General features: G+C 36.9%; 1 protein-coding gene across 1 annotated transcript in view; it reads right to left on the reverse strand.

Annotated features, from left to right (window-relative positions):
* Positions 1-16,048: 16,048 nt before the first annotated feature.
* Positions 16,049-25,318, reverse strand: part of LOC128224219 (paladin-like) — a 49,848-nt gene continuing 40,578 nt past the window's right edge. Inside the window, exons 11-21 of the mRNA XM_052934004.1 lie at positions 24,935-25,030; positions 23,911-24,045; positions 23,553-23,675; positions 23,062-23,241; positions 22,047-22,097; positions 21,123-21,272; positions 20,319-20,474; positions 19,795-19,875; positions 19,275-19,415; positions 18,239-18,397; positions 16,049-16,524 (exon numbers count right to left, since the gene is read on the reverse strand). Coding sequence (XP_052789964.1) covers positions 16,381-16,524; positions 18,239-18,397; positions 19,275-19,415; positions 19,795-19,875; positions 20,319-20,474; positions 21,123-21,272; positions 22,047-22,097; positions 23,062-23,241; positions 23,553-23,675; positions 23,911-24,045; positions 24,935-25,030 — 1,416 coding nt within the window. The 3' untranslated portion in view covers positions 16,049-16,380. The remainder of the gene's footprint in view (positions 16,525-18,238; positions 18,398-19,274; positions 19,416-19,794; positions 19,876-20,318; positions 20,475-21,122; positions 21,273-22,046; positions 22,098-23,061; positions 23,242-23,552; positions 23,676-23,910; positions 24,046-24,934; positions 25,031-25,318) is intronic.

Here is a 25,318-nt window from a genome sequence, read left to right on the forward strand (position 1 = left end):
GATGGTATTCTGAATGTTCATTGCTTACTGTGGCGTGGTCGGCTTGCATATCGCGGAGTGTTTTCTTTGCATTGTAGAATTCTGTGCGCAGGTTGTGGGTCGTGCAGCAGTTGTCTATCGCCATGTCAACCTGGTTTTCAGAAATAAATAAACACAGGGAGTGACTACAAATATTGCAGAATAATAAAAATATTTAAGAAATAAGTTCTGTTAATTTACTGGAGAACAGAATCATTAACTGTATCACAACACAAAGGGAAAACATTCAAAGGAGTTTCGGTAGAATTAAATTGGACATTCGAATTGCGCATTTGTTATGATAATTCAATGTTGTATATGTAGTAACGAGTTTCTATTTATCCATGGTTCATCCAATAGGTAGACAACACCTATGTATAAGCCCTTCCTGCAAAGTGAAGGCCCTTACTGCAAGGTGGAGGCGCTTACTGCAAGGTGAAGGCTCTTACTACAAGGTGTAGGCTGTTACTGCAAGGTGGAGGCCCTTACTACAAGGTGAAGGCTCTTACTGCAAGGTGTAGGCCCTTACTGCAAGGTGGAGGCCCTTACTGCAAGGTGTAGGCTGTTACTGCAAGGTGGAGGCCCTTACTACAAGGTGAAGGCTCTTACTGCAAGGTGGAGGCCCTTACTGCAAGGTGTAGGCCCTTACTGCAAGGTGTAGGCCCTTACTGCAAGGTGGAGGCCCTTACTGCAAGGTGTAGGCTGTTACTGCAAGGTGAAGGCGCTTACTGCGAGGTGAATGCTCTTACTGCAAGGTAAAGGCTCTTACTGTAAGGTTGAGGCTATTCCTGTAAGGTGTAGGCCCTTACTGCAAGGTGTAGGCGCTTACTGCAATGTGTAGGCGCTTACTGCAAGGTGAAGGGTCTTACTGTATGGTGAAGGCCCTTACTGCATGGTGAAAGCCCTTACTGCAAGGTGTAGGCGCTTCATGCAAGGTGAAGGCTGTTACTGCAAGGTGAAGGCTCTTCCTGCAAGGTGAAGGCGCTTCCTGCAACGTGAAAGCCCTTACTGCAAGGTGAAGGCTCTTACTACAAGTTGAATGCCCTTATTGCAATATGAAGGCGCTTCCTGCAAGGTGAGGGCTTTTACTGGTAGATGAAGGCTCTTACGTAATGCAAGGTGAAGGCGCTTCCTGCAAGGTAAAGGCTCGCCCTGCAACTTGAAGGCTCGCCCTGCAAGGTGAAGGCGCTTCGTGCAAGGCGAAGGCTGCAACCGCAAGGTGTAGGCTGTTACTGCAAAGTGAAGGATCTTACTGCAAGGTGAAGGAGTGCAAAGAAAGCAGTAGGCGTTTTATGCAAGGTTAAGGCTGTTACTGCAAGGTGATGGCTCTTTCTGCAAGATGTAGGCTCTTTGTGCAACGTGAAGGCCCCGTGCAAGAACAGATAAAAAATGCCTTATTTGCCATATACTCCGTGTTACTATCGCTCCCATCGCATTATCAATACTTCTAGTCCCTGCCGTTCTCACTCCTATGTGCCGATAGGGTGATTTTCAACGATGAGGGAGAAGCGGTAATGATCCGGTAATGATTCGATGACAGAGAAAATCAAAGTAAACAAAAACATAAACATGCCATCATTTGTCAAAACCATTGTAACTTGTACGGCCATATGTGCTAGTTTAATTATCTGAATAATGATTATAAGTAGTGAAGCCATCAATTAAGTATGCTCTTACGTAACGGGTGTCCCCCACCCACGTATTTAAGCGAATGCCTGATATGATCACAAACATAACTTGTGGACATGAGTGCAAAATATATAGTTTTGTTCACATAATTTGATTTCATATTCTTACCAGCATAGCATGCACGTAGATCACGGTGCTTCGTATCTCAACTTGATTCACTTCATGGTTAACATTGTTACTAAGTTATGGTTTTGGATTGGATAAGATATGGGTTTTAATTGCATCGACAGTTGACAAACAATGTCACACAAATATTTTGAATGTACTATGATTAAACGTATTATAATAATTTCATCTTACATATTTATCATTGGGTTAACTTATTAATATGTTCTTTATTGCATGGTTTCACAAAAATGGACGTTGTAGATCTTTTTGAATATGTGGTGGTAGTTTCTGCGTTTTCCAACGTTCAGAATATCGATAGTTTCCGTTTGCTATAATAACGTCCACATCCAGAAACAGAAAACTTGTTCAGGAGAACCAGTACACAAATGATCAGCTCTGGAAATCATTACAGCGGCGACGCGCCTGTTCCACGTAATGCATTTTCATTAATAAACCGAATAGCTAAATGACATGAAAGAGTGATGACATTGTACCACTAAAATGCAATATATATATCTATATTTAATTAATCAGTAGGTCTTGAAATATGCGACGAGTGATTAATTTGTTACTAGAATTGCAAATGAGCACTCAGTTAGAGTGTTAGGTAGCGATTGCAAGATTGCGCTCGCGGGGATCTACAATATCTACTGGAGGCGCTTTACGAACGCAATATTCTTACTCTGCAAAGTACCAGAGCAACCACGTTCTGCCAGCTGATGGTGCGCTCTCCAATTACAATGTCCGAGTTTATGTTATCTTTGTTTATCTTTATTGATTAATTTCCTTAAACAATGCAGACTACTCCAGAAACCGTGACAACAAGATTTTCGGTGTTCATTTGTGTCATTGTAGCATTTGGATTTCCATACCAGAAAATAAGAAAGTATAAGGAGCATTTAATGCAATTGGTTTATATCCATCGCTTATATGTATATGATACTTTATATTGGAAAGATGCAACATGCATTCGCTTTTTTCTAAAATAGACTTTCAACTTGTTCGCAATTTGGCGCAGCAGCAACGAATAATCAGGCTCAGTACTTGATTTTTTTAACGGTATCACGTATATATATATACTCTTCCTGTTATATTTTTTAACGTAGTTTCAACATGAACAACAGCATTCAATGTGAGCTCGGACTGTGAGATGAATTGCGGTTTAGAGTTGGAGTTTCGCACACGAGGTGCATTTTCACAGACCCCAGTCTTCTGCAAATTAAGGACAAACACCAACCCATCACGTGCTCTCCATTCATAATTGGCCGGTTTTATGTTATCTTTGTTTACAGAATATGAAATAAACTTTTTTATGTTTAGTTCTGTGCTAATTTTTTCTAGCTTTCATTGTGACTGATTTCCTTAAACAAAGCCGGTAACTCAGAAACACAGAAATCGTGACGACAGTGTATTCGGTATTTAAAAACAACAACAAATCTGTTTGAATGATCGCATCAACAAACACAACAGGAACACGTACATAAACGTCTGGCGTATTAGAGCGGAGCACGTATATAAACGTCTGTAAATTGTATAATACTGGTTAAGTCTTTGGTAAGGTAAACGTTGGCCAAAATATTTGTTGATTGGACAATATGTATCAAAAATCAATATTAACCAAAAAAATCATTTAAATGTGCAAACTAGCCAAAAGATACCATGTGGACAACTTATCCAATTTTTATACAATTGGCTGGTGTATTAATGGGGAAAACCTATATTTTAAACTTATATATCAGTTTGAAAAACACAATGGGGGGGGGTACAATTATATCTAAACTTTGTTCTTAGTAGTTTCAGAGTGATGTTCAAAAGTAAATCAAAGGACATAACCCGGCAACAATGAGTCAAGGAGTTATAGTTCTTGTGAAGTTCATACTTCAATAATGTCATCTATTTATATCCTAGTTTCATTGAATTGCATTTAGCAGTTTTTAAATTAGGCTTTCAAGTTTCATCCAATTCCTTCCAGAAGTTTCTAAGATATGCTTTAGCAAATTATGTTTGAATGACAAGTGAAGATCATGATCTAACATGTTCAAGGTTTCAACTAATTCCTTTGAATTGTTTTCGAATTATTCTCGAGACAAATATTGTTTTTAAAATTTAGCAAGGATATGTTACTTTGCAACAACTTTGCAGTCTGGAATAATTCCTTCCAGAACTTTCGGATTTAGTTGAAAGAGATGAATAACAAATAAATGCAAATTTTAATAAGAAGAAAAACAAGAAGTTCACATTAACAGTATGTCTCTATTCAATAATCGGAGACACAATTTACCTTACCTAATTGAGATGACTATAAGATAAACCTAAGCAACAGAAAGAATTGTGGCAGGTAAAACAACCAAGATGTGTATAATTAAGTTTTTTGCGTTGCCGTGTATTTATTTTTACATACAAGATGGGGATACAAGCTGACAAATCCGGTTTTTGACAACATATTTCCAGAATATCACAACACTTACTTTCATTAAGATTCACATTAAGATACAGAAAACTTGTTCAGAGAAGCAATGACCATCAATATCAATTCAGAGCATTTATTATTAGTACAGGCGCGTCATATGAACGTTATATATTTTCATTATAAACTGGATCGCTGAATATTTTGACAGAGACGAAATTGTATGGCTACAATTGCATTAAATAGTAATAAATATTGAAGTATGTGATTGAATTTAGAGGACGAGAAATGAATTTGTAAATAACAAGAACAACAAATGAGCACTCAATGTGCAGCGAATTGCGCTCTGGCAACGTGATAGGAATGCAGATAGAGTGTGATTGATAACGCTCGCAGGGAGCTAAGGATTCAACCGATTGGGGCCCTCTCAAATTACCAAGGCAACGCTCATAAGCTCTCCAATCACATTGTCAACTAGTTTTATTTGAAGAATATTCAAAGGACTCGTTACTCGATGTTTCTCAAAAACGATTCCAGAGATAAAGTCCTATGTGGCAAGAGTAGTAACTATAAACGTGCCCAACATGCCATCATTTGTTAATACCATTTACTACTTTTACGGCATAATTGCCCGTCCAATATTGCTATCTGATGATATAATTAAATCAAAAGTAGTGGTGCCATTATTGAAGTAGGACATAATGTAAGGGTTAGATCCCTCCGCTCTAAGATAAATGTCTGATATGAAAACAACTTGCCTAGAGGTCATGAGTATAAACATTGCTTTGCTCGCATTCACTGACTTCCTTCAGTACAGAATCACAACTTGATTCACCGTATGGTCAGTAATGCTACTAAGATGTTGTATGGGAATATATTGACAAGGGCTTTAAATAGCATCGAAGGTTGACAAACGTCTTTCAAAGAAAATACATTAAAAACATTTTGATAGGACTCATTTAAATATGTACTGGAACCATTTAGCTTTAGAGCCAGGTTATATATATTTAAAGTGTCATTGTTGTTAGTTTTCATTCAAATGTGAACTTGTCACATTCTGTATTACATGTTTTTCATATAAATGAGCATTGTCGATCTTTGGTGATATCGGGAAGTTCCTGTGTTTGTCATTATATTGTCAGAATATCGAATCTAGAAACGGAAAACTTGTTCAGGGAAACCATTAGCATTTATATCAGCTCAGAATATTAATTGGAACAGTTCGACGCGTCAGTTCTGCGTTATGTATTTTCATTAATAAAAGGAAAAAAATGAATAATTTGACAAAAAGACGGACTTGTACAGTTACAAATACATAACATAGTAATTAACATTGTATGATTAAATTTGAAATACGAGAGTTGTGAAGTATGTAACAAGAAGAGCAAATGAGCACTTAATGTGCTGGGTTACGTGGGGGAACTTGAGAAATATTATGATTGATGTCCCCAGCGGGAAGTCCGAGTTTCTAGTACCACTCGAGGCTCCCACCGCCGTGTATTTACTCATCTACCAACCTCCTCAAGAAAATTACCAGAGCAAACACGTTCTGTCAGCTGACGATGTGCCCTCCAATCGCAATCTACCGGTTTTATGTTTTTTTTGTTCAGCTTTATTAAAACTGATTTCCTCAAACAAAGCAAATTAATCGAGAATTCGTGACGTCAATGAATTCGGTTTCATCGTTGTCATTAAAGCTTTATGGTTTCCAGGAAGAAACGCTTTTAGTGAAACAGATTGCATCAAAAATGCAGTACGGGAATGCATTTGGCTCCACTTTCTTTTACAGTTTCCTTCGTTTAATGACCGAGTTTTTAGTTTCCATGGTCCTTTAGCTTAAGTGCTTTGAATTATTGCTTGCCTCTGTCATTTGTTGTGGCTTGTTTAAGGTGAACTTCCGGGGGGGCGGGGGGGATGGTGTTTTAATAAAGATCTTTGTCGAATTTGTTTGTAAACTGAAATTATCTTCGTGTCATATTTTTGTTATTTGGCTACATATTTAAGTGAGTTGAACTTTGGCCAATATTAAATATAAAAGCCAAGTTAAGGAAATACAAAAACATAGGGCGTTTTAGTTCTCAGCAATGGAACGAGGTGTGCAAAGTGAATTTAAAGATGTAATTTGAAATAATATATTTAAAACAATTATTTCACCATTGAATGTGTACTGAAAATTATGCCGTTAAAGGTGTTCGCTTTTAGATGGGTTTTCTATATTATTTCTGGAAAACCTACCGTCTTTGCTTGACGTCACATTCTTTGTGAGTGAGCAGAAGATAACCCATTACTGCGCCGACGTTGGATCGCACACTTCCGGTCTGGTATGTGAACAACATGACCGGCTGGCTCCCGTCTGCTGACATCAGTGGGGAATCCTGCAAAAAATACAGACTTACTGTATGAAGTACTATTAAGATCATGTTTTTTTACATAAAGTACATGTGTTTGCGATAAAATCTGTGACGCGGCAATTGTACATGATAGCTAGTAGCTACATGACAAAAGAGCTTTGTATTTCTTGGAAGGTATTGCTGATTTTCAACAATTTATATTATCATAATATATATATGAGTAGCCAACAAACATGATATATTCGAGTACACTCGATTTTCATGTCCGTTGTCCGAATGCATGTTGATAATCGTGTGTTAACCTGTGCTATATATATGAAGTGGTCCACCTCCAGGTCTGAAGGTGCGGTGTGCAGCGGAAAACACAGGCGGTGGTATCTGTGAATACACGTTATATATACGGTTAATGTAAGTTAACGTTATACAAGTCTGCTACTCGCAACAGACAACGCTATAGGTATGTGTCATACCAGTATATGACATCATTTTTTAATTTTATTTTGATACTCTAAGAGATATAACCTCGGGATGCTGGCAAATTTCGTTGAAGACGCATATTTGAACTTGAACATGACGCGAGTTTAGAGAGTCATTATTCCCAACTACCTTAGATTGGGGTTGGAGAACGCGAGCCTGGAGTACACTTCCTCCGCAACGAGCAAGTTGTCCTCGAATTGAACAGGATACACGTGCGGCTCTCCGACCATACCCTCAATGTCGTTGTAGAAGGAAAATGAATTATCATCGTTCCTTATCGCCATGTCGATGATCTGCAGGGACAACGATCATTATTTATATCTTTTTTTTATTGAATTTTAAACTTCACACCAACAACAAATTAATAAATTTGTTATACCTTTTCTGACAAAACAAGTCTGTGCATCTGGTTATTGATAGCTCTATTATGTGAAAAATTCATCAAGAATATGTCCTAGAATTAACCTGTCATGTTTTCATAAAAGGCTCGTTTATGACAGAAGAAATCAATCTCACATTTTTTAATTCTCTTGTGTCTTTACTTCTCAGAATACCGACTATTAGCATCCACCAGAGGACAATGATTAAACCACTGCGCCGTGAATACCGTTGATGTCTGCCTTTATCACATACACAGAAAAGAGTGTTATTGACTGAGCGCCGAATATGACCTATTCCATGTCACAATCTGTGTTCGCGACGTAAAATAATAATTGTTGTTGTTGTTTTTTAAAGATAAAAGAAATATTTCATTTTGGCATGATCTTGTTTTCCATTGAACTGCGTAATAGTTTTGTTTACTTCTTCTTTCATAAATCCAAAACTGAGAACGTTTCTTCATATACCGTATTTTGTTGCATTGGCTATGACATGGCAAAGTGGGGTATCTAGGAAGAAAGGGTTCTATGCTGTTGAGGTCCATGTTAATTAAAAACAACGATTTAAATATTTTGAAAGAGGCAATGACCACCAGTAAACAACTATAATAATGCAATTGATATATGAATGTGTCTGTTTCGAATAGTATTTGCATTATGTCACGTATAGGACGATGTCAGTAGAAATCAACAAGAATGGCGACGTATATGGTCTTAATTCTGTTGTACCGTTTTGCTGGAATTACAACTTCGCAAAAACGGTGTATTCTTTTCAAATTAGAATATTGAAGTGAATTCAAGTGGTCCTCTTGATAATTACATTTTTCATGGAATCGAAATATATTTAGATCAAGCCAAACACGAACCCTTTTCCGAATGCTTGCTTCGTACAGGTCTGCCTCCTTGACGAGTTTTCCAGTGACAACACAGTCTCGCAGGTTCTTGCGGGACTTGATCGTGTACGGGATAAAGTCGTCTGCTTTGTTTACAAACAGCACGGGCTCTTCTCGCATGTTGAACATTAAAATTTCCTGCAACAAGCCAACAATGAATAATAATTTAATTATATGGTATCTAAGGGCCTTCCACAGTGCAAACGTCGTTTGAAGGACAAAAACTAAACATTTAAAAGATCAGTTTTTATTAAGTTTTGAGGTTAAATATTTAGCAAGCATAATGCTAAATGTATATAAAAGGAACACACTGCGGAGATAGCATCCCTAGTCATAATTGAACCGTAGACTGTCAACTTAATTAAATTGTCTGAAAATACTTTCTTTAGAGTTCCATTGTAATCAAAAGAAACCAAAACGTATAATGTAATAAATGTCTCGTGATCTAAGACTTTAGTTCATATATACGAGAAGATCGTAAAAATATGATCAAGGATAAAGTTTAAACGAAACAAGTTTGCCATTCTCAGCTATCATTTCAAGTTATATCTTTCAATATGTCTTTTGTCTTTCAACTTCCAACCATTATGATTATCACAACAAATTAAATGTCCTTTTTATGGACGTCATTTATGGCTGTTAACATCAAGCCATAAATCGAGGATATATTAATGTTTCTGTGGTAACGCTTTATTGAATGGTTAGGCAACTGGATATTTAAGACTGAGATCAATTCGCAGGTCCGTGACATTCGCAGTTCTCGGTCGCGGTACCTTGGTAAGCTTTTGCTCATTAGACTTTATTGATTCTCGAGAATATACATGCATTTATCCTATCTCCCACAGAGATGTTCGCGATCTCGGTGTCTCTTGATCCCTAGTGAGACACAATTATTCCCTCCGTTGGTCTAAAACTGCTAAATATGATTAGTATACTGGTTCAAGCTGCACCTTTTTTGTATACATGTTTAATTGTTAAACTTTTAATATCTCGCCATACTCGAATGTTGATGTTCGAGGGCTGTTTAAGAATGTCTCATTAATAACTTCGATATTGTATGAACTATTTACATATATTGAAAGGGAAAACAACGAGATGTCCTTTATCACCAACAAAGAACCGAACGCTAAAAGAGCACTGGTTATTGGATAAGGCGTATACCTACATAATTATGTTATAAATCATACATGGATGATCATTTCTCTTCCAAATGTTGTTCCCTAAAACCATGCATGGGGTCAAATGTAATTTATTTTAGCGGTAAATTAAGTTTTTTAAAAATCATTTCCCGCCATTTTGTTCCGCATCTAACATTTCCCTCACTTTAATTTCCGCAAAAATAAATTATGTTTCCCCCCCCCCCCCCCTGACCATGGTGATATACCAGTAAAATGACAGAAGGACAGTTATACCTGATGAAAACTTTCTAAGAATAAGTGATTGACGTGTTTATTTATGCTACGAAACTAATGCCGTCAAAATAACCATTTGAATTCAAGTGTTGCGTCTATTTTCTAACAATATCTTATTTCTGCATATAGTTATAATATCTTAAATAAGAAGCATTAATATGCAAGTAGTATTCCAAACGAATTAATTTCATATGAAAAACAAAACAAAACCAGTTACAACATTAAGGGATACCAGTCAGTGGGCCAGGTTATATACTTGCTTTACGACTTTTGTTACAGTGTTTTATCTGTGTGGAGCGGATATGGATTTTTTTCTAAAACCTGAAAGAATTGATGAATTTATTTTTTTTATTAAATATTGATGTTTCAGTTGAACCATAGTCTTTTTTATTCGAAAAAAACACACACAGAAAACGAAAGACACTAACATTACTTAAAAGATCCAAAACTTGTTTTTAAAGTCATCAAACAAATATTATCGCTTGCTACAGCATTTTTGTAAATTGGTAGATATGAAGTTAAACCCATACCACAGGGATGAGAAGAAAATTGCGTACTTCATCAAAAGCTAGATTGAGATTTCTGGTATCCATGGCAACTCACCTTACTTAGGTAAATTGATCACAACGTTTGCGAAAAAGGTGAAGTTTAAATATGATATCACCATAATTATTAAAGACAATTTAGCGTCTATTTTGAAGTATTTGCCATTAGAAGTATCTTAAACACCTCTCATGGTTTCCAGGGTTAGGCAATTCAGAATGTTTTATAGGTGTGATACTACTTATGTTGTATGAGCATATTATACAAAGACCTACCGGATATGACTCGTTTTCTAGCGCTTTGATGATGGAGGCTAATTCCCGGGCTGCCGGCTGGCCGCTCCAGTAGACGGGCGCCTAGCTCTTGGCCTGCATGAGCGACAGCTGCCGCGATGACTCCCCTTCCGGTAGGCAGTGGTCCCGCACCAACACATACTCCCCCTGCGTACATGTGAATAACATAGATCAATGAGTTGCGTTGTTTACTACATATTTTTTATGTTCGTGCCGTTATGCGGAAAATTATGCGTTTCGAGGGAACTGCTTTTTATTTTCGCAGAATCGTGATTGCATTATCAACTTCACAAATATAATTCCCTCAAGCACAAGGGACCTATTCTATAAAGGTTAAATGTGCCATAAGAAAACAAAACAATTTCAACTTCTTTGAAGGAAATGGTAAATATTATTTTGGAGTGCTACTGTATAGATCTTCTTTAAAATACTTTTTTCTCAATTTTCTACGTTTAAAAAGAGTTTTTTCATGCTTCTTTTATGTACAGTACCGTTATGATTTTTAAGACGGCAAAATGTCCTTTGGTCCACACAACCAAATTGTCAGGGGATTGTTATTTGTTCGACAAAATCGTTAACGATACGCTCATGCCACATAGTTTAAACAGCTACTGTGTGGGCTGTCTACAGTAAGACTTTATCCCCAAATGGCTAACTGTCACTTCCTCTCAGGCTTATTAGTTTGTACTAGAGATATGAGGCTTCTTAGATTTGTTCAACCCTGTATGATCAAAGAATGAGGCGAAAGTGTATTTACTTTCTGTTGTTGTTGTTGTTGTTTTTTTGCTTTAAAATAAACAAATAAATAAGGGTTTGAAGATTCTGAGATTAATCTATGATTGGCAGTGGGAAAACGGATGATACTCTAAGGGCTTTTCGATTTTTTTGTTCAATAAATGTCGTTGAATTGATAGAATTAACAAGTTTGTTTTAACCTAAAGTTGTTGTTTGAGGGTATCATCTTTTGATTTTTTTCCTAAAGCAATATATCGTTTATGGACTAGAACATGGTTTGGACCTCATCTGTTATAAATTTGCTGAAATATTGATAGAACATACTCTTAAATAATAAGTTTTTATTGAAAATTAAGTCTTCTTTCGAGTTTGACCAAGGTTAACAATACCAGTTTAACTATGACTTTTTTTAAATAAGACGTCTTAGCAGTAACACACTCAACACCTTTCAAAGAACATTTTCGAACTGTTCTAATTTATACTGATTTAAAAAAGTTCCAAGCGTTACTAAAACAGGGAAACCTCGTACCATAAAGCAGAAGAAGATGGAAGACATGTAGTGAACCTATGCGGTAAAGTTTCGCGCGCTAAACTATTGCCCCCCTGGGCCCCGATTAAATAAAGATCGGAAGGATTAAGATCGTAAATTTTCAGGCGTTAACCTGTTTCTGGAGTGAATTACATTTCAACAAAAAACATATCGTCGTTAGAAAATTTATGCAAAGACTCTGTTCGTAACTCAAAGGATGTCCCCGAGAACTCTTAGCAGAGTAAGGTCTATGAATAAGATATTTTGTCGAATCAGGGCCCTGACCTGTATGAGGAGATGTTTGGGTTGTTTGTCACCAACGCTACCATACACGAGCGGCTCGTTGAAGTCTGGCACGTGCTGGTACTCCTCCATGCACTTCTTGATGATCACCGGACCCACGTGGTCGTCCGAGCGCGTCACATTTGTACCTTCGTAAATGAGGTCCACCTCGTCATCTGCAAAGGGCAGGGAGAACGTTAATTTACTTTATGCATATAGTGCAGACGTTTTCGAGACATGCTTCCTGAAATTAAATATGTTTTTTTTTATAAAAATGGCGCCAGAAATAATCTTAAAGCATTTTTCCCAGACGAAAAACAAACCCAGAATAAATAAACTCGACTGCAGGAAAAGGTCAAGAAAAGCTGTAAACTATACAAAATGACACTAATTGACAAGAGCAGTATTAGTTCGAATTGCAACACACCTGAATGGTAACCTAAGCCTTTACATAACGACACTCCAGCTAGCAGGATTGAGAGCGAACACATGTTCTATCAAAACAAGCAAATCAAGATGACCCTTTTCAACAACTCCCTAATGGTATCCTTGAGGTTACCACACCTCATATAGAGAAAGGTACATGTCTGGAGTTGAACTCCACGTGTACAGAATTGGGATCATATAATGTCCAGAGGCCGTATTCGATTAACATCTTAAATTTAACTTAATCAGTGTGTGCATATCACTTAAACAACTACGTCATAGCTGCATAGGAAGGCATCATTTTGATTCGAAAAATGACTTGAAACAAAGACAACATTTCTTTTTATTCACCATTTTTACTAAAACAAAGGACAGTCTATGTCGCTTAAAAAGCCCCGCCTTCGTTTTATTACCGGAGTTCGATTACGTGATTTGTTTCCTCAAACATTTCGACAAACTGTTTCCAAAAAAATAATTGACAGTGCTCCATCAGGCGGCGGTTTTGTGAAAAGGACTGTCGAAACAACTAATCTTTAAATCAAACTCTAGCAAAATATCAATGGTGTAGCTTTGTTAGCGGCGCAGACTGCGCCATGTTTCATTTCAAGTGGTGAATAAATAGTTAAGTTATCTTTGTTTAAAGTCATCATTTAAAGAAAAATATTGCCTCTCGAAAATTGCATTTATGACGTAAATTATCACGTGGTATACATACACTGTTAATTATCAAATCGAAGTCAGGCTGTTTTGATTGAATTAATTTATCAATGCTTAGACTTTGCTGTTTAGATTAAGAGTAATCTAAAATGCTAATTGAATATGGATAAATGCCGGCTGGAAGAAAGGGGTGATACGGTGGATAGAGACACCACCTAGAAGAAAAGGCGTTCGATGTGGTGGATAGAAACACCGACTTGAAGACCATTGGGCACAGTGACATCCTAAACAAAGCTATTATCATTAGTCGTTGTCATTTTAGCAGCAATACATGCAAAGTATCTATCTGCGGCCAGAACCTCTTAAAATTTATCTGATCTTGATAGTAATTGGCCGGATACTGAAGAACCCCCCCCCCCCACCCCGCCAAGTAGACCAGGAGGAAAATGTTGTGCTTAAAAAAAACAGCTAGAAGATCTCGACTATCCAGTTGACATAGGAATCATGACCACAACTACTCTTACATTCAATAAAGTTTGACTAAGCATTTATATATATTTACACCTCCATTACTTACTTCCACTCCTTAAATGAGCTGCCTTTGGGCAATTGTGGTAATCATCCGATGAACGCAATATCTTCGGATATTTTCAGATCGCAATCCATCGCAAAACAATATACATGCAAATGGTTTATCTTGCTATTGTTTGCTTTGTGTCAGCAGGTCCAGTAAAATATAAATCAAAATTTTAGGAAGTCTTAATTTATGATATGTTATATGTATTGTTGTCATAAGTGTTTCAATATTACGTTTAAAAGTGATTTCAAGTGGCTTATCTTTTTCTGCGTTATTGTGACGTCGTTTGATAAAATGTTTCCGGTTACAGTCGGGTCGTTCTTTTTACAGAGAAAGGATGACTAAAAGGTGTTCTCAAATGATTTTTTTTTAACATTTCTTGAATGAAATAATAATGAACTATTGGTATAAATATAAGTTATGAATTGCGGGATTAATGTCATCATTGGGGATATGAACGCAATTGTGCTGGTCAAAGTACGGGTAGAGTCCTTCGGACTCCACACACTAAGACCAGCACAAATGCGCTCATACCTCGATAATGACATCAATCCCGCAATTCATTCATTAAGACAAAATAACTAAAAACCATTTAGGAAAGGCCCGTTCCTACTGCAATTATGGAAAGCATACACATCCATCAGACCGTTATGTACGCAATTTCGTACTTGGAAACGATTTCTTCATACAAACCAAGAGTTGGAGTGTAAAGCAAAGTATCAACTTATCACAGAGTCTACAGTGCAAAATTGTATATGGATAATCCAAGACTTTGCGAAGAAACCAACCCAACACAGCGGCAGGAGTCCATAGGGAACAGTGAATACAAAGGAACACAAACGGCATCGGTCGGCTGAAAAAATGAGGAAGCAAACCTCATACAATGGAAAGCTGAAAAGGCTGTATATGCTCCAAGAGGAATGAAGATAATTGAGGTAAGGTAAAGATCAGGATGTAAACATTGGTACTATACGTGTAGATGAATTTATGTTGTTAAGAACATTACAACGTGGTCACTCTGGCTGCCTACTAGATCTGTACGGCCTGCGACATTTTGCTTCGCGCCAGTGTAATTTAACTAACTAAACAATGTTAAGTGGGACTTGGTTCTTGTTTGTTGTCTATTTACCAAAGTATCTGTTCGGCCTCATAATTATTTTGTTGCAGTTGTCGTCTGGCTTTTCCCGCTGGCTGAACTTGAACAAAGGTGATGACGCATGCACTGTGACGTCGACAGAGCTGGTTTCTCTCGGGCACTTTGCCTGAGGAGCAGCGAATGCTCATATATCTGTCATGTCCAGTACGGTGTTCAGGTATACCTGTCAGTCTATTTCAAAGAACTTTTTATTTCCCTGTCGCCCTGTTTATGATTCAAAACAAATGAACAAACATATCTCATTAATTACGGCAACACGTCGTCAAACATCGTTGAGCTTACGAGCTGTGACGAGATTCAAATGACGGCCGCCACTAACCAGGCCATTACAGCTTTCGACGCCCTCTCTACATGGGACGATCCTGTAATTTCCACTGTTGGCAACATGATCGGCGGCCTCTCCGACAGTGAGCTGTCAACCCTCACTGATGCCAAATTGCGACTATGTCACCGGAAGCTGTTTCACTTATCCCCGCATCTTCGTTTGTCGGTTTCACATCGGATCAGCTGTCGGGATTCAGCGTCGCACAGGCACAGTCGACGACAAGCGCCCAGCATGCGGGGCTTTCACAGGCTCAGCTCAGACAGTCTCCCTAATTACTCGGGTTGTTTTTCATTGCATGTTCCCTTTAGTGAAGTTTTGTTATAAAGCAGGTATTTCAGACCTTTGGTATGGAATGCTGATGTTGCAACTCGTTCCTTTAAAATAGAACAGTGAGCATTGCATATTAATCACTGGCAGCAGGTATTAGCATCTTTGATAATAGACACACAAGATGGCTTAATGAGTCTTTAACAAGAGAGGTAATTGCAATGTGACGACCATTAAAAAGGAGTTCCATACGGGCATTTTATCTTCGCCCATGGGCAAGATAAGAATTTCTAGCATGGTTAAATTTTTGGATCTACTTATCTGAGGTGGGAGAAATTGACTTCAGCTTGAGTTTACAGTATCAAAAACGCTAAAAATGCTTGCCTTGTGATTGAAATAGCATGACCACATACGTGAAATCGCTCCCGTGTACACCAATATATTTTATTTTATGTCGATTGCACGAAAAAAGAGCTGATAGTTTCACTAATTTAATAATAAAATACACTGAATAAACCCCGTAAAATTTTACAATACATCCGAAACTCTGAACAAAATACAAAATAAGACATAATTATAACTTTCAAAAAGAAAATACAAATTTCTTAGAATCAAACGTGACGATATGCCACTCCAGTATGTCCTTTCATTTGTCAAAATGGCAAATTAGAAATCAATATTAGTTCTGGAAATAGCAAGACACGACTTGATGGTAAACATAATATACATATGCGATTTAATGTTTCAGAATAAACAAATAACTGTTCTCGCGTGGAACTCTTTTGCTCCTTTGATGTTGAAAACATTACGTCAGACGATCGGACATACACTCGTATATCTGGGAAAACACCGGGTCGATTAGCGGAACTCTCCCTGCCATGTCACGTTTGGCACAGGGTATCGCCAGCGGACCGACATCTTACGGTAGGCTGTCAACGTCACATCGAAGTCGTAAAATCCAAGGTTGTCCAACACGTCATACACTCCTGCTCTGGCCCCCACCTGCAAAAGCGATATTTACAAATAGAAGAAAAGGAAGTATGTGAATGAAAGATAAATATTAGTTACTTATGTAGAGGTCTTGCTATATTGCATTTTTCTTGGAGACATTTTTCTAATATTTGATGAATATTGGGTAGAAGTTGTGGATACTAGAGTGCTATCAAAGATCTTCAAATATTTGACCAAAAAAAACATTTCTGACCAAGTTTAATTGAATTTGGACGAAGCACTTGAGTTTTATCGTAAACTGTATTTAGCTTATTTGCCATACATAATGGTATGTGAAACTTAACGCTGTTGACTTTGACATTAGTTAAACAAGAGTCTTAATTTTGTATTATTTGACCTAGTTGTCTATTGAATTCACATGACCAAGTTTCGAAGATGCGCTAGATTTTATGGAGAAAATCATTGGGACCATGATTCATTGATTTTGAACCAACATCGTGGCGGGTAGAGTGTTGACAAAGCCTCTATTCTAGTTGGCCCTGTGACATTGTTTTGACTCCACATAAAGTATTATTAAACATAACCTAGATTAAATAGAGACAAACATTCAGACCAATTAAACTAATTTGGACAAAACAGTTTTTGAACTAAGAGTGTTTCCCTTAATTTGACCTTGTACCTATTTTTTGACTACACATGTAAAAATTACAAACATTCTGACAAAGTTTCATATTTGTTTTGGACTAACTTTATTGCCTTCAGAGTTTGGAAAAAGTTGATGGCCTCATTCAAAAATGCAAAAGCTACAAAATCATATTTTTGTAACAACTTTTTTTGTAACTTAAAATGACGAAGTTACATTTTTTAGGAAACAATTTCTGAAGGTCTGTCATTTCACTTTCTCTGAAAGATGTCCAATCAGTTTTCGACACTATGATAATTAAATACAACACCATATTGTAATTTGACTATGTATTTGGCATTTTGCAACTACAAGCAGCTCGGTTTTATAATATGTTACGTCAAAATTCCGAAATCAGAAAAAGTGCAGCTTCTGTACTTTGAAACGAGGCCATCGCAATGTTTTTCTTTGATGTGACCTTATGATCTGGGCTTTGAACGCACATAACCCAGTATCGAACTTAACCTTAACTTAATGAAGACAAACTTTCTGACCAAGTTATAATGATTTTGAGACAAAATTATGACCTTTATATCATTAACCAGATTTTTCTTTTATTTGAAATAGTGTCAAATTCTTTTAACACACAAGACTGCTAAACTTACCTTTATTTTACAGAGACAAACATTAAGATCAAGTTTCATTGATTTAATTACTAAATATGTGCCTTTTAAAGTGTTAAAATGTTTTTTTTTTCATTTTATCTTGTGACCTAGTTTTCGAGCACAGATAACCCAGTATAAAACTTGACCTAGATTATATTTAGCCAAAGATTCTGACCAAGTTTCATTGAAATTGGGCAAACTGTTGCCATCTAGAATATAAGCAAAATGTTTCCTTGTTACCTAATGACCAACAGTTTGACCTCACTTGACGCTGAATCGAATACTATCTATATAATTAAGGGGCAAACGTTCAAACTAAATTCATGGCCCGTAATGGTAGCAAACCGATTCTGAATTACAGACGACGGACAGACGACGTACATCTAAAGTTTACCCTCAACACTTAATGCTCACGTTGGTGACGCGTTTTAATAGAATTTATATGCAAGAGAACATTGCAGTTACATGTAAGTCGTACCTCTTTCATCCATGTGGAGAACGGCCTCTTCCATCCCGCCTGGCGATCGTGATACAGGTACGCGTTAAACAGTATCAGATGGACGTACCGCTCCAAGTATAGGATCGACTGGCACAGCAGGGTCTCACGTAACTCTGCATCTCTGCCAACCTTCCGCGACTGCAGGGGAACAAAACGTTAATAACATGAAATATTTCAACAGAATCACGTGTACTAACAGCTCAATGTACTGCATCGAGGGAGACGGACTCATTTTGACCGGTATACACCGAACGAATCGTGGAGCAGATCGCCGACCACCGACAACCCCCACCTCTCGAAACGCAAGTCAACATGTTCCGTCAACAAACCAAGGCGAAAATAGCATAATACGGAAGGTTGGAATAAACACACAGGCCGGGAAACCGTCACATGATATTGAAATAGGGCAAAATATCACTTGTAACAAAACAAGATCGTTAAAGTGACATTTATAACCATATTCATAATTAAATGTCTTTTACAAGTCATATTTTCCGGAATTTTCACGCAAACGTATTATTTTTTCAGCAATACTGCGATAACTATTTCAAATCAACTTGGGTAGGTCGGACGTGGCTCTAAAATCATGCACGAAAATTAGAAATGACAACAATATGATAAAACACATCTCAAAAGTTACGCCTTGCATGTCGAGAAAGAAGAGGAGGTCGTTCCCCGTATGGAACATCGTGTGAATAAAGTCATTATGAAAACGGCAGTGTCACGATACATATTGTTCGGTCTGGCAAGCTGTTTTTGAGAAGACATCACACAGACTGTAATTGGTATTTGGAAATTTGCATGTTAAGTTCTACATTCGACACGAATGAACATGAAGTTGTTTGGAAATGATCCGATATATTTTACATACAATGGTTCACTTTATTTATCTGAACTTTACATAGCATTTATTAATTTTATCCATGTAGCATTGTTCTTATTAATTTTAGTATTGCTTGAGTGAGAAATGATGTATGATACAGAGACTTATAGTTATATATGACGGTGCCTGTACCTTATTATAGGTGACGAATATGATTTCTCGCATGTGAAACATGGTCGGCGTCATTGTGTTGAAGATCTCATCGAGGATGAAGTCCACTTCTCGCTTCACCTGGTGACCGTTAGGCAGCATCCGCACAAGTTTCTGCACGATCTGGGAACAAAAGGCACATCACAGATATCATACCTAGATAACATTTAATTCTTTGGTGACAACACATTTGTGATTGCGCAAAACAGGTATACCCTGCTTGGCCTCGAGCCTTACTCCATAAGCTTATTATATCTGTAAGAAGCTTTGCCATACTCGTACTACTTATAATTGAGTTCTGTTCTTTATAAACATGTTATCAATAATATATTTGGATTTTATTACGTATCTTAATATAATCATTTCCCATTAGCAATGCTTCTTTGATTCTAATACAGTATTATGTTATATTCTTGTTAAAGATAGCAAGCCATGATTTATTTTTTCTCATCACAGAAAGACATCAAAGTCTCCTTAAGTCACCATGGTAAGTTGAACCTACTATAAATTCTCCTTTTGTGTATTGAGCATTTGGTAAGCTTATTCTTTCTTGTTCTCCCTTGAGGGACCCTTTTGGAAAACCCTGTAAGAGAAAATGTATGGCAAGAGGTCAAATATGGTGACGTAAATGGATGTAATATACTTGTACAACTAAATATCATATACAGCAATCAGTAGGGAAATTGCAATCAATAGGGATCCTCATGTTTTTGCACAGCTTTTCGTCGTTATGAATAATGCCTTTGATAATTGTCTTATTAAAATACTCCTTATCGTGATGCACAGACAACTAATTACCTACAAAGGTCTTATAACCTAGATAATATCTCATTAATCCTGAACTTATTTTATTGCGTAATTTGATCCCCACCCCTCACCCCAATGTAAAATGTCATTTTACTTGAAGGTGAAGTATAACTGTATGCACAGGAACGATAAAAGACGGACTGAAACCTTATTGCCGACTTATAGTTATAATTATAGCAAAAGACAGTTATGAAAACATTAAATTGGCGCGGTACTTACCTTCATGTGACACATGATTAGGCCGGCGACGGCCATTGCGAAAGTTGAGCGGCTCTTTCCGGTGCGGCAGAAGAAGACGAACGCCGTATCCGTGTGGTTTTGCAGCTTCTCCAGGCGGCAGTGACTACACACCACGGACATCAGGCAGTCGATGTCCTGCAAATAGGGTGATATTGCTTTTACAGTCAATCTATTATACATGGTTCAATATGATATGTTCGCTAACTTGTGCATCCCCGATGTAAGTGTTACACATCCCAGATTTAAGTGTTACACATCCCTAATGTAACCTGAATACAACCCCGGTAACTGAGGCATACCCAATTTAAGTGAAACACATTCCCGATAACTTGATTATACCCGATGTAAGTTGTACACATCTCCGATAACTTAAGCAAACATGTGTAAGTGATACATATTCCCTGCATGTCTAGCTATCGGATTAGCCACAATAATGTGCGTATAGGGAACCTTTTTTACCATTTGGATATTCATTTTGTTCCCTTAACGTAAAGTCGCCAAAACATAAATCATCAAAGACTCTGAAGCGGCTGTTTATATGTACTAGCGTCCGAATGTAAGTGGTACACATCCCGTTTAACTAAGAGGTATCACTGCGCGAAGTTATGCATACATGTATAATTATGCCTTTTCTACATATTTTATTTTTTCATTCAAGTTAATCAATGGCGATTTTTAACCTTAATTACAACAACAACAACAACAACAACAACAACAACAACAGACATTATCTGTGCTTTTATCTGTCAGTTGTACAAAATAAGAACATGGTTACATACTAACCGTTTCTGTAGGTGACTCCTCGCACAAAAGAGGCACGCGCTGGTAGGTCATGTCAAGCGTCTGGAGTCGCTGATTTTCCGCCAGATCCAGGATCGTGTAGGCGCTGTACACCTCCCGCTGTAGGGGCGGGTCTGACAACTCGTTGTACAACTGATAATAAAAACACATATACACCGACATGTACAGTCAAGGTCGTTTAGATTGTTGTATCTACTAAGCAATGGGCCGATTGTTCAGAATTGATTCTCTATTCAAATCAAAACACACACATGTATAACAAATATACATTTTGAGTGATAAACCCTTAACTACATTGTACGTCCTAAATAATGCATTTATGGAAAATGTTAATTTCTGATAACAAAATTGAAAACGTTTTAATTGCTGAAAAAGTAAATATATAAATAAATTGGTGAGTGCTAAAAGATTTACTGTGATCTACTATCGTCTCAAAAGGTAGATTTCCGTGTTTTCTGCACATTTCATTCAAACTAAACTCTATTTCCTTCATAAGAACCATTGTTTTTTACTTTTATTCATCCTATTTGGTATATTAAAACAATTGTATTAATTGTGATACATCTTATTTGGGAGTAAGAGTGTATCTGTAAGTTAACAACGTTGTTAACGTCACCAATCTGTAATGCTCTTGAAATTTTACAAATGCTCATTGAATTTTGATTGAATGTTGAGTATTCCTAACACAATTTCAGAATACTGTTTTATCTTCACTTGTTTTATTTACATATATGAACACACCATCAACTATTTTGCTTTTAAAGTTAACAAAGATTTCGTAAAACACATTGTTAACTTTAACGTCGCGATAATGTATGTAAACTACTATGTACGATTCTTTAAAGTTAAGTTTACGCGAATTTGATGGACACATGTTACTTAAGGTTTCCAACTTATTTTACTTACTTGGAATGTTTTGTGCTTTCGAATCGTTCTTTTTAATTCTTCTTCTTTATCCTAAAATATGTGGGAAATAAAAAAAAACTAACTTATTTTCGTACGTTACCTGTGACATGTTTTAGATATTCGTCTCATAACACTGTATCAGTCATGTATGGTAAAAACAGTTCTTGACATGATAATAATCATATTAACAAGAAGTAATCAAAGACAGTGTTCTACCCTTGCTATTGCCCAATAAACCTTCTGCATAACAACATTTATTTAAAAAACAATGCTCTTTCTCTAAACAGCCTTTTATCGTGTTCATTTTCACAAGTAGTTTATCAGTATTTATTAATTACATGACACTTAAATGCACAATCCTACCTAAAACTATCTGGAACTATATAATTATGAATTATCAAAGATGAAACTTGCATTATGTATCCACACACATATATATAGTCCACAGTACAAAGCTTGTCTTATTGTAAAGTTACAAAAAACTCGTATCTCTCAAACTCAAATAATGGTAGCTAAGCTGGAAAAAACAAGGTGGAAGACATTTTACTATACCTTTTTATGATAATTAAATTGGATCCGAGAAAAAATTGCAAAAGAAATATGATTTAAAAAATGAGATGATTTAAAAAATACAACTTAATTAATTGAGAACAGGGTATACTGGCACCGGATTTTCAAATCATTTTTCAATAAAATCAAAACTATCTTATAATTTTCAGCTAAATATTATAAAACCGAAAATGTGTATAAATATGCACTTTGTACTGTATTGTACTGTATGTACAGTACAGAGTGCATATTTATAAAACAAACTGTTTTTTAATATTAATGTCTATGCGCCTATTTGCGAAACAAATTGAATGAAGTTCAATTATTGATCTAATATACTGTATCCAACCTCCATAAAAATAATTTTTCATTTGCATCAGTACTATATTACTACTAGTATAACATTACACATAGCTGAATCAAAATTTAACAAACAAACTGAAGCAGTGTAAAGTAAATAACTTACCTCTAAATCTGTTTTGCTATACCCGGGAAATATAATGGGTTCGTCCACCTTCCCAGAATCTCGTACACTGTATGTGGCGTCATCAAGTTCTACCATGACGTCATTTCGAAGGTTTACAACAACCACGTGAGTGTGACGTACTTTCAGGTTAAGCAAATGGTTGACAACTTTGGACAAACCCTGACAAACGACAAGAGATAGACATACATGTATATTATCTATATTTAAAACAATACAGAATCCGCTCGAAATCCGGTGTACATACTTAATAAGAAATAAACAAATGCTGGTCAAGATTACGTTCACGCGTCTAGGTGGTACCAGCGTCTTGTTGTTGGTGATTCTCCCAATGTACAGACAGCACGGTTGGTTAGTACAAATGTTTAGCAAAACTATTCACAAGGTATTCAGATCTAAATAGTAATTATCACTTTAAGCTTAAATTCAAACAGATGGATATTTATCCAGCACAACGCTATGTTTGGACTCACATCGCTGGTAGGTTGAGCCATGCCGTACACGGGGATTGCCTTGATGTTGATCTTGCGAAAGTTGGCGACGCGGACATCAAGCTGGGATCCCAGCAGGTCAAGCCCAACATAGTTGTCCGACACCTGTAATACGGGCATGGTTTTAAGCAATGCACACATTGTAATATCAAATGTAGACAATGTACAAACAAAACTAATCTTTAAACAGGAATACATTTTTGCATTCTCTCTGTCTTCCTCTCTCCCCCTCTCTCTCTCTCTCTCACTGTATATAGACTTGATATCACAAAGAAGAGATTCATTTAACTATTCAATATGTTTGAATCCACACGCTCATGCTAGGTACGTTTACAATTACCAGACAGTGTTTGGCTTGTTTGAGCAGGGATATGGATGTGTTGTAGACGGGCAGACACATAGTACAGCGGATGTGGTTCAGCTCCGGGTGCCGATTCATCCACTTTGTGAAGCCAACCTTGAACTGGTTCTCGTACTGGAAAAATAAACAAAAATATCCATATGAACTATGATCAATGATAAAATGCAAACTACATGGACAAGCCCAAAAGTCAAAATTTAAAAACAAAGGCAATGGTTCAACCGACAATGAACTAGAGACACAGACGTAAAAATACCACATACACAAAAACAAAGACCACAACCAGAACCAAGTCAATGTATTTTCCATATGTTCAGCCGATAACAAACTGACATATGTGTTTTTAAACCATATACGACATAAAATTAATCAAGAATACATTAGACTACGTATGGTGGACAAGTTCTCATACATGATTTATTAGCCTAAATGACAACCGAATTCATACGTCATAATTTCCATTTTGTACGCATCAAAAGCCTATTAACTCTCCATAATCTGCTATACACATTTTCACTAAAAGCTCAGCAATTTCGGTCGGATTTAGTTTCAGGGAAAATCGGCGCTTCGGGAAAAGAAAGATGTAAGCATATTATCTCGACTGATGCTCCTGGTAATGGTTTTCTGACTCAGGGTTGAATTTGTAAGTGACTGGTATAAATATGGCAGAACAATAAGTCAATGGCATTATTGTAGACGCGGATGGTAATAGTGTGGCTTTGGTACATTGATGTAGTACACGAGCAGCATACAGAAAGTATGACAGAACACTATCAAGCAAGACTGTCATCTAAGAAGCTCACAACTAGTGGTTTTGTTAAACCAGAAAGTGAATGCGTTAAAAAACGCATAAGTATCAAGAAATTCTTTTTCGGGACGGCTTCATCCTGTTTCAAGGTCGTTCAGCTATTTGGTTCGATATTTACATTATTTCATGTTGGAGCAACACACTCAAGACCTGTTCTATGGTAATAGATAGATGAACAAGCTAGTGTAAGCTCACCTCATCTGAGACGTACGAGTAGAAGCAGATGAGAAAGAAGTAGCGAGCCAGGTAGTCTCTGCACCGCCCATACTGACTCGCAATGTCAGCTGGCCTCTGGAAAAAAGATACACCTGTTAATGTATTCTTGTCATACAAAAAGCATCATCGAAAAAGCAAATTGTGTAGTATATTTAAAAAGTGCAATTTTTCAATTAAATCCGTTAAGGTGAATGCGTCGGGACCTCCGGAAGAACTTCGAAACTACGAATATTCGACATTACCGAAATACAAAACATGCTGCACCAAACCCCAAACATTCTGTTCTGGCTGAAATTTACATTCGTTCTTGAACCTGTCTTGCGCTCTTGTTCAGTCGTGAAAACTATGTAAATGGTATTGAAG

This window comes from Mya arenaria, chromosome 2, assembly GCF_026914265.1.
Source record: "Mya arenaria isolate MELC-2E11 chromosome 2, ASM2691426v1".
NCBI classification, from domain to species: domain Eukaryota; kingdom Metazoa; phylum Mollusca; class Bivalvia; order Myida; family Myidae; genus Mya; species Mya arenaria.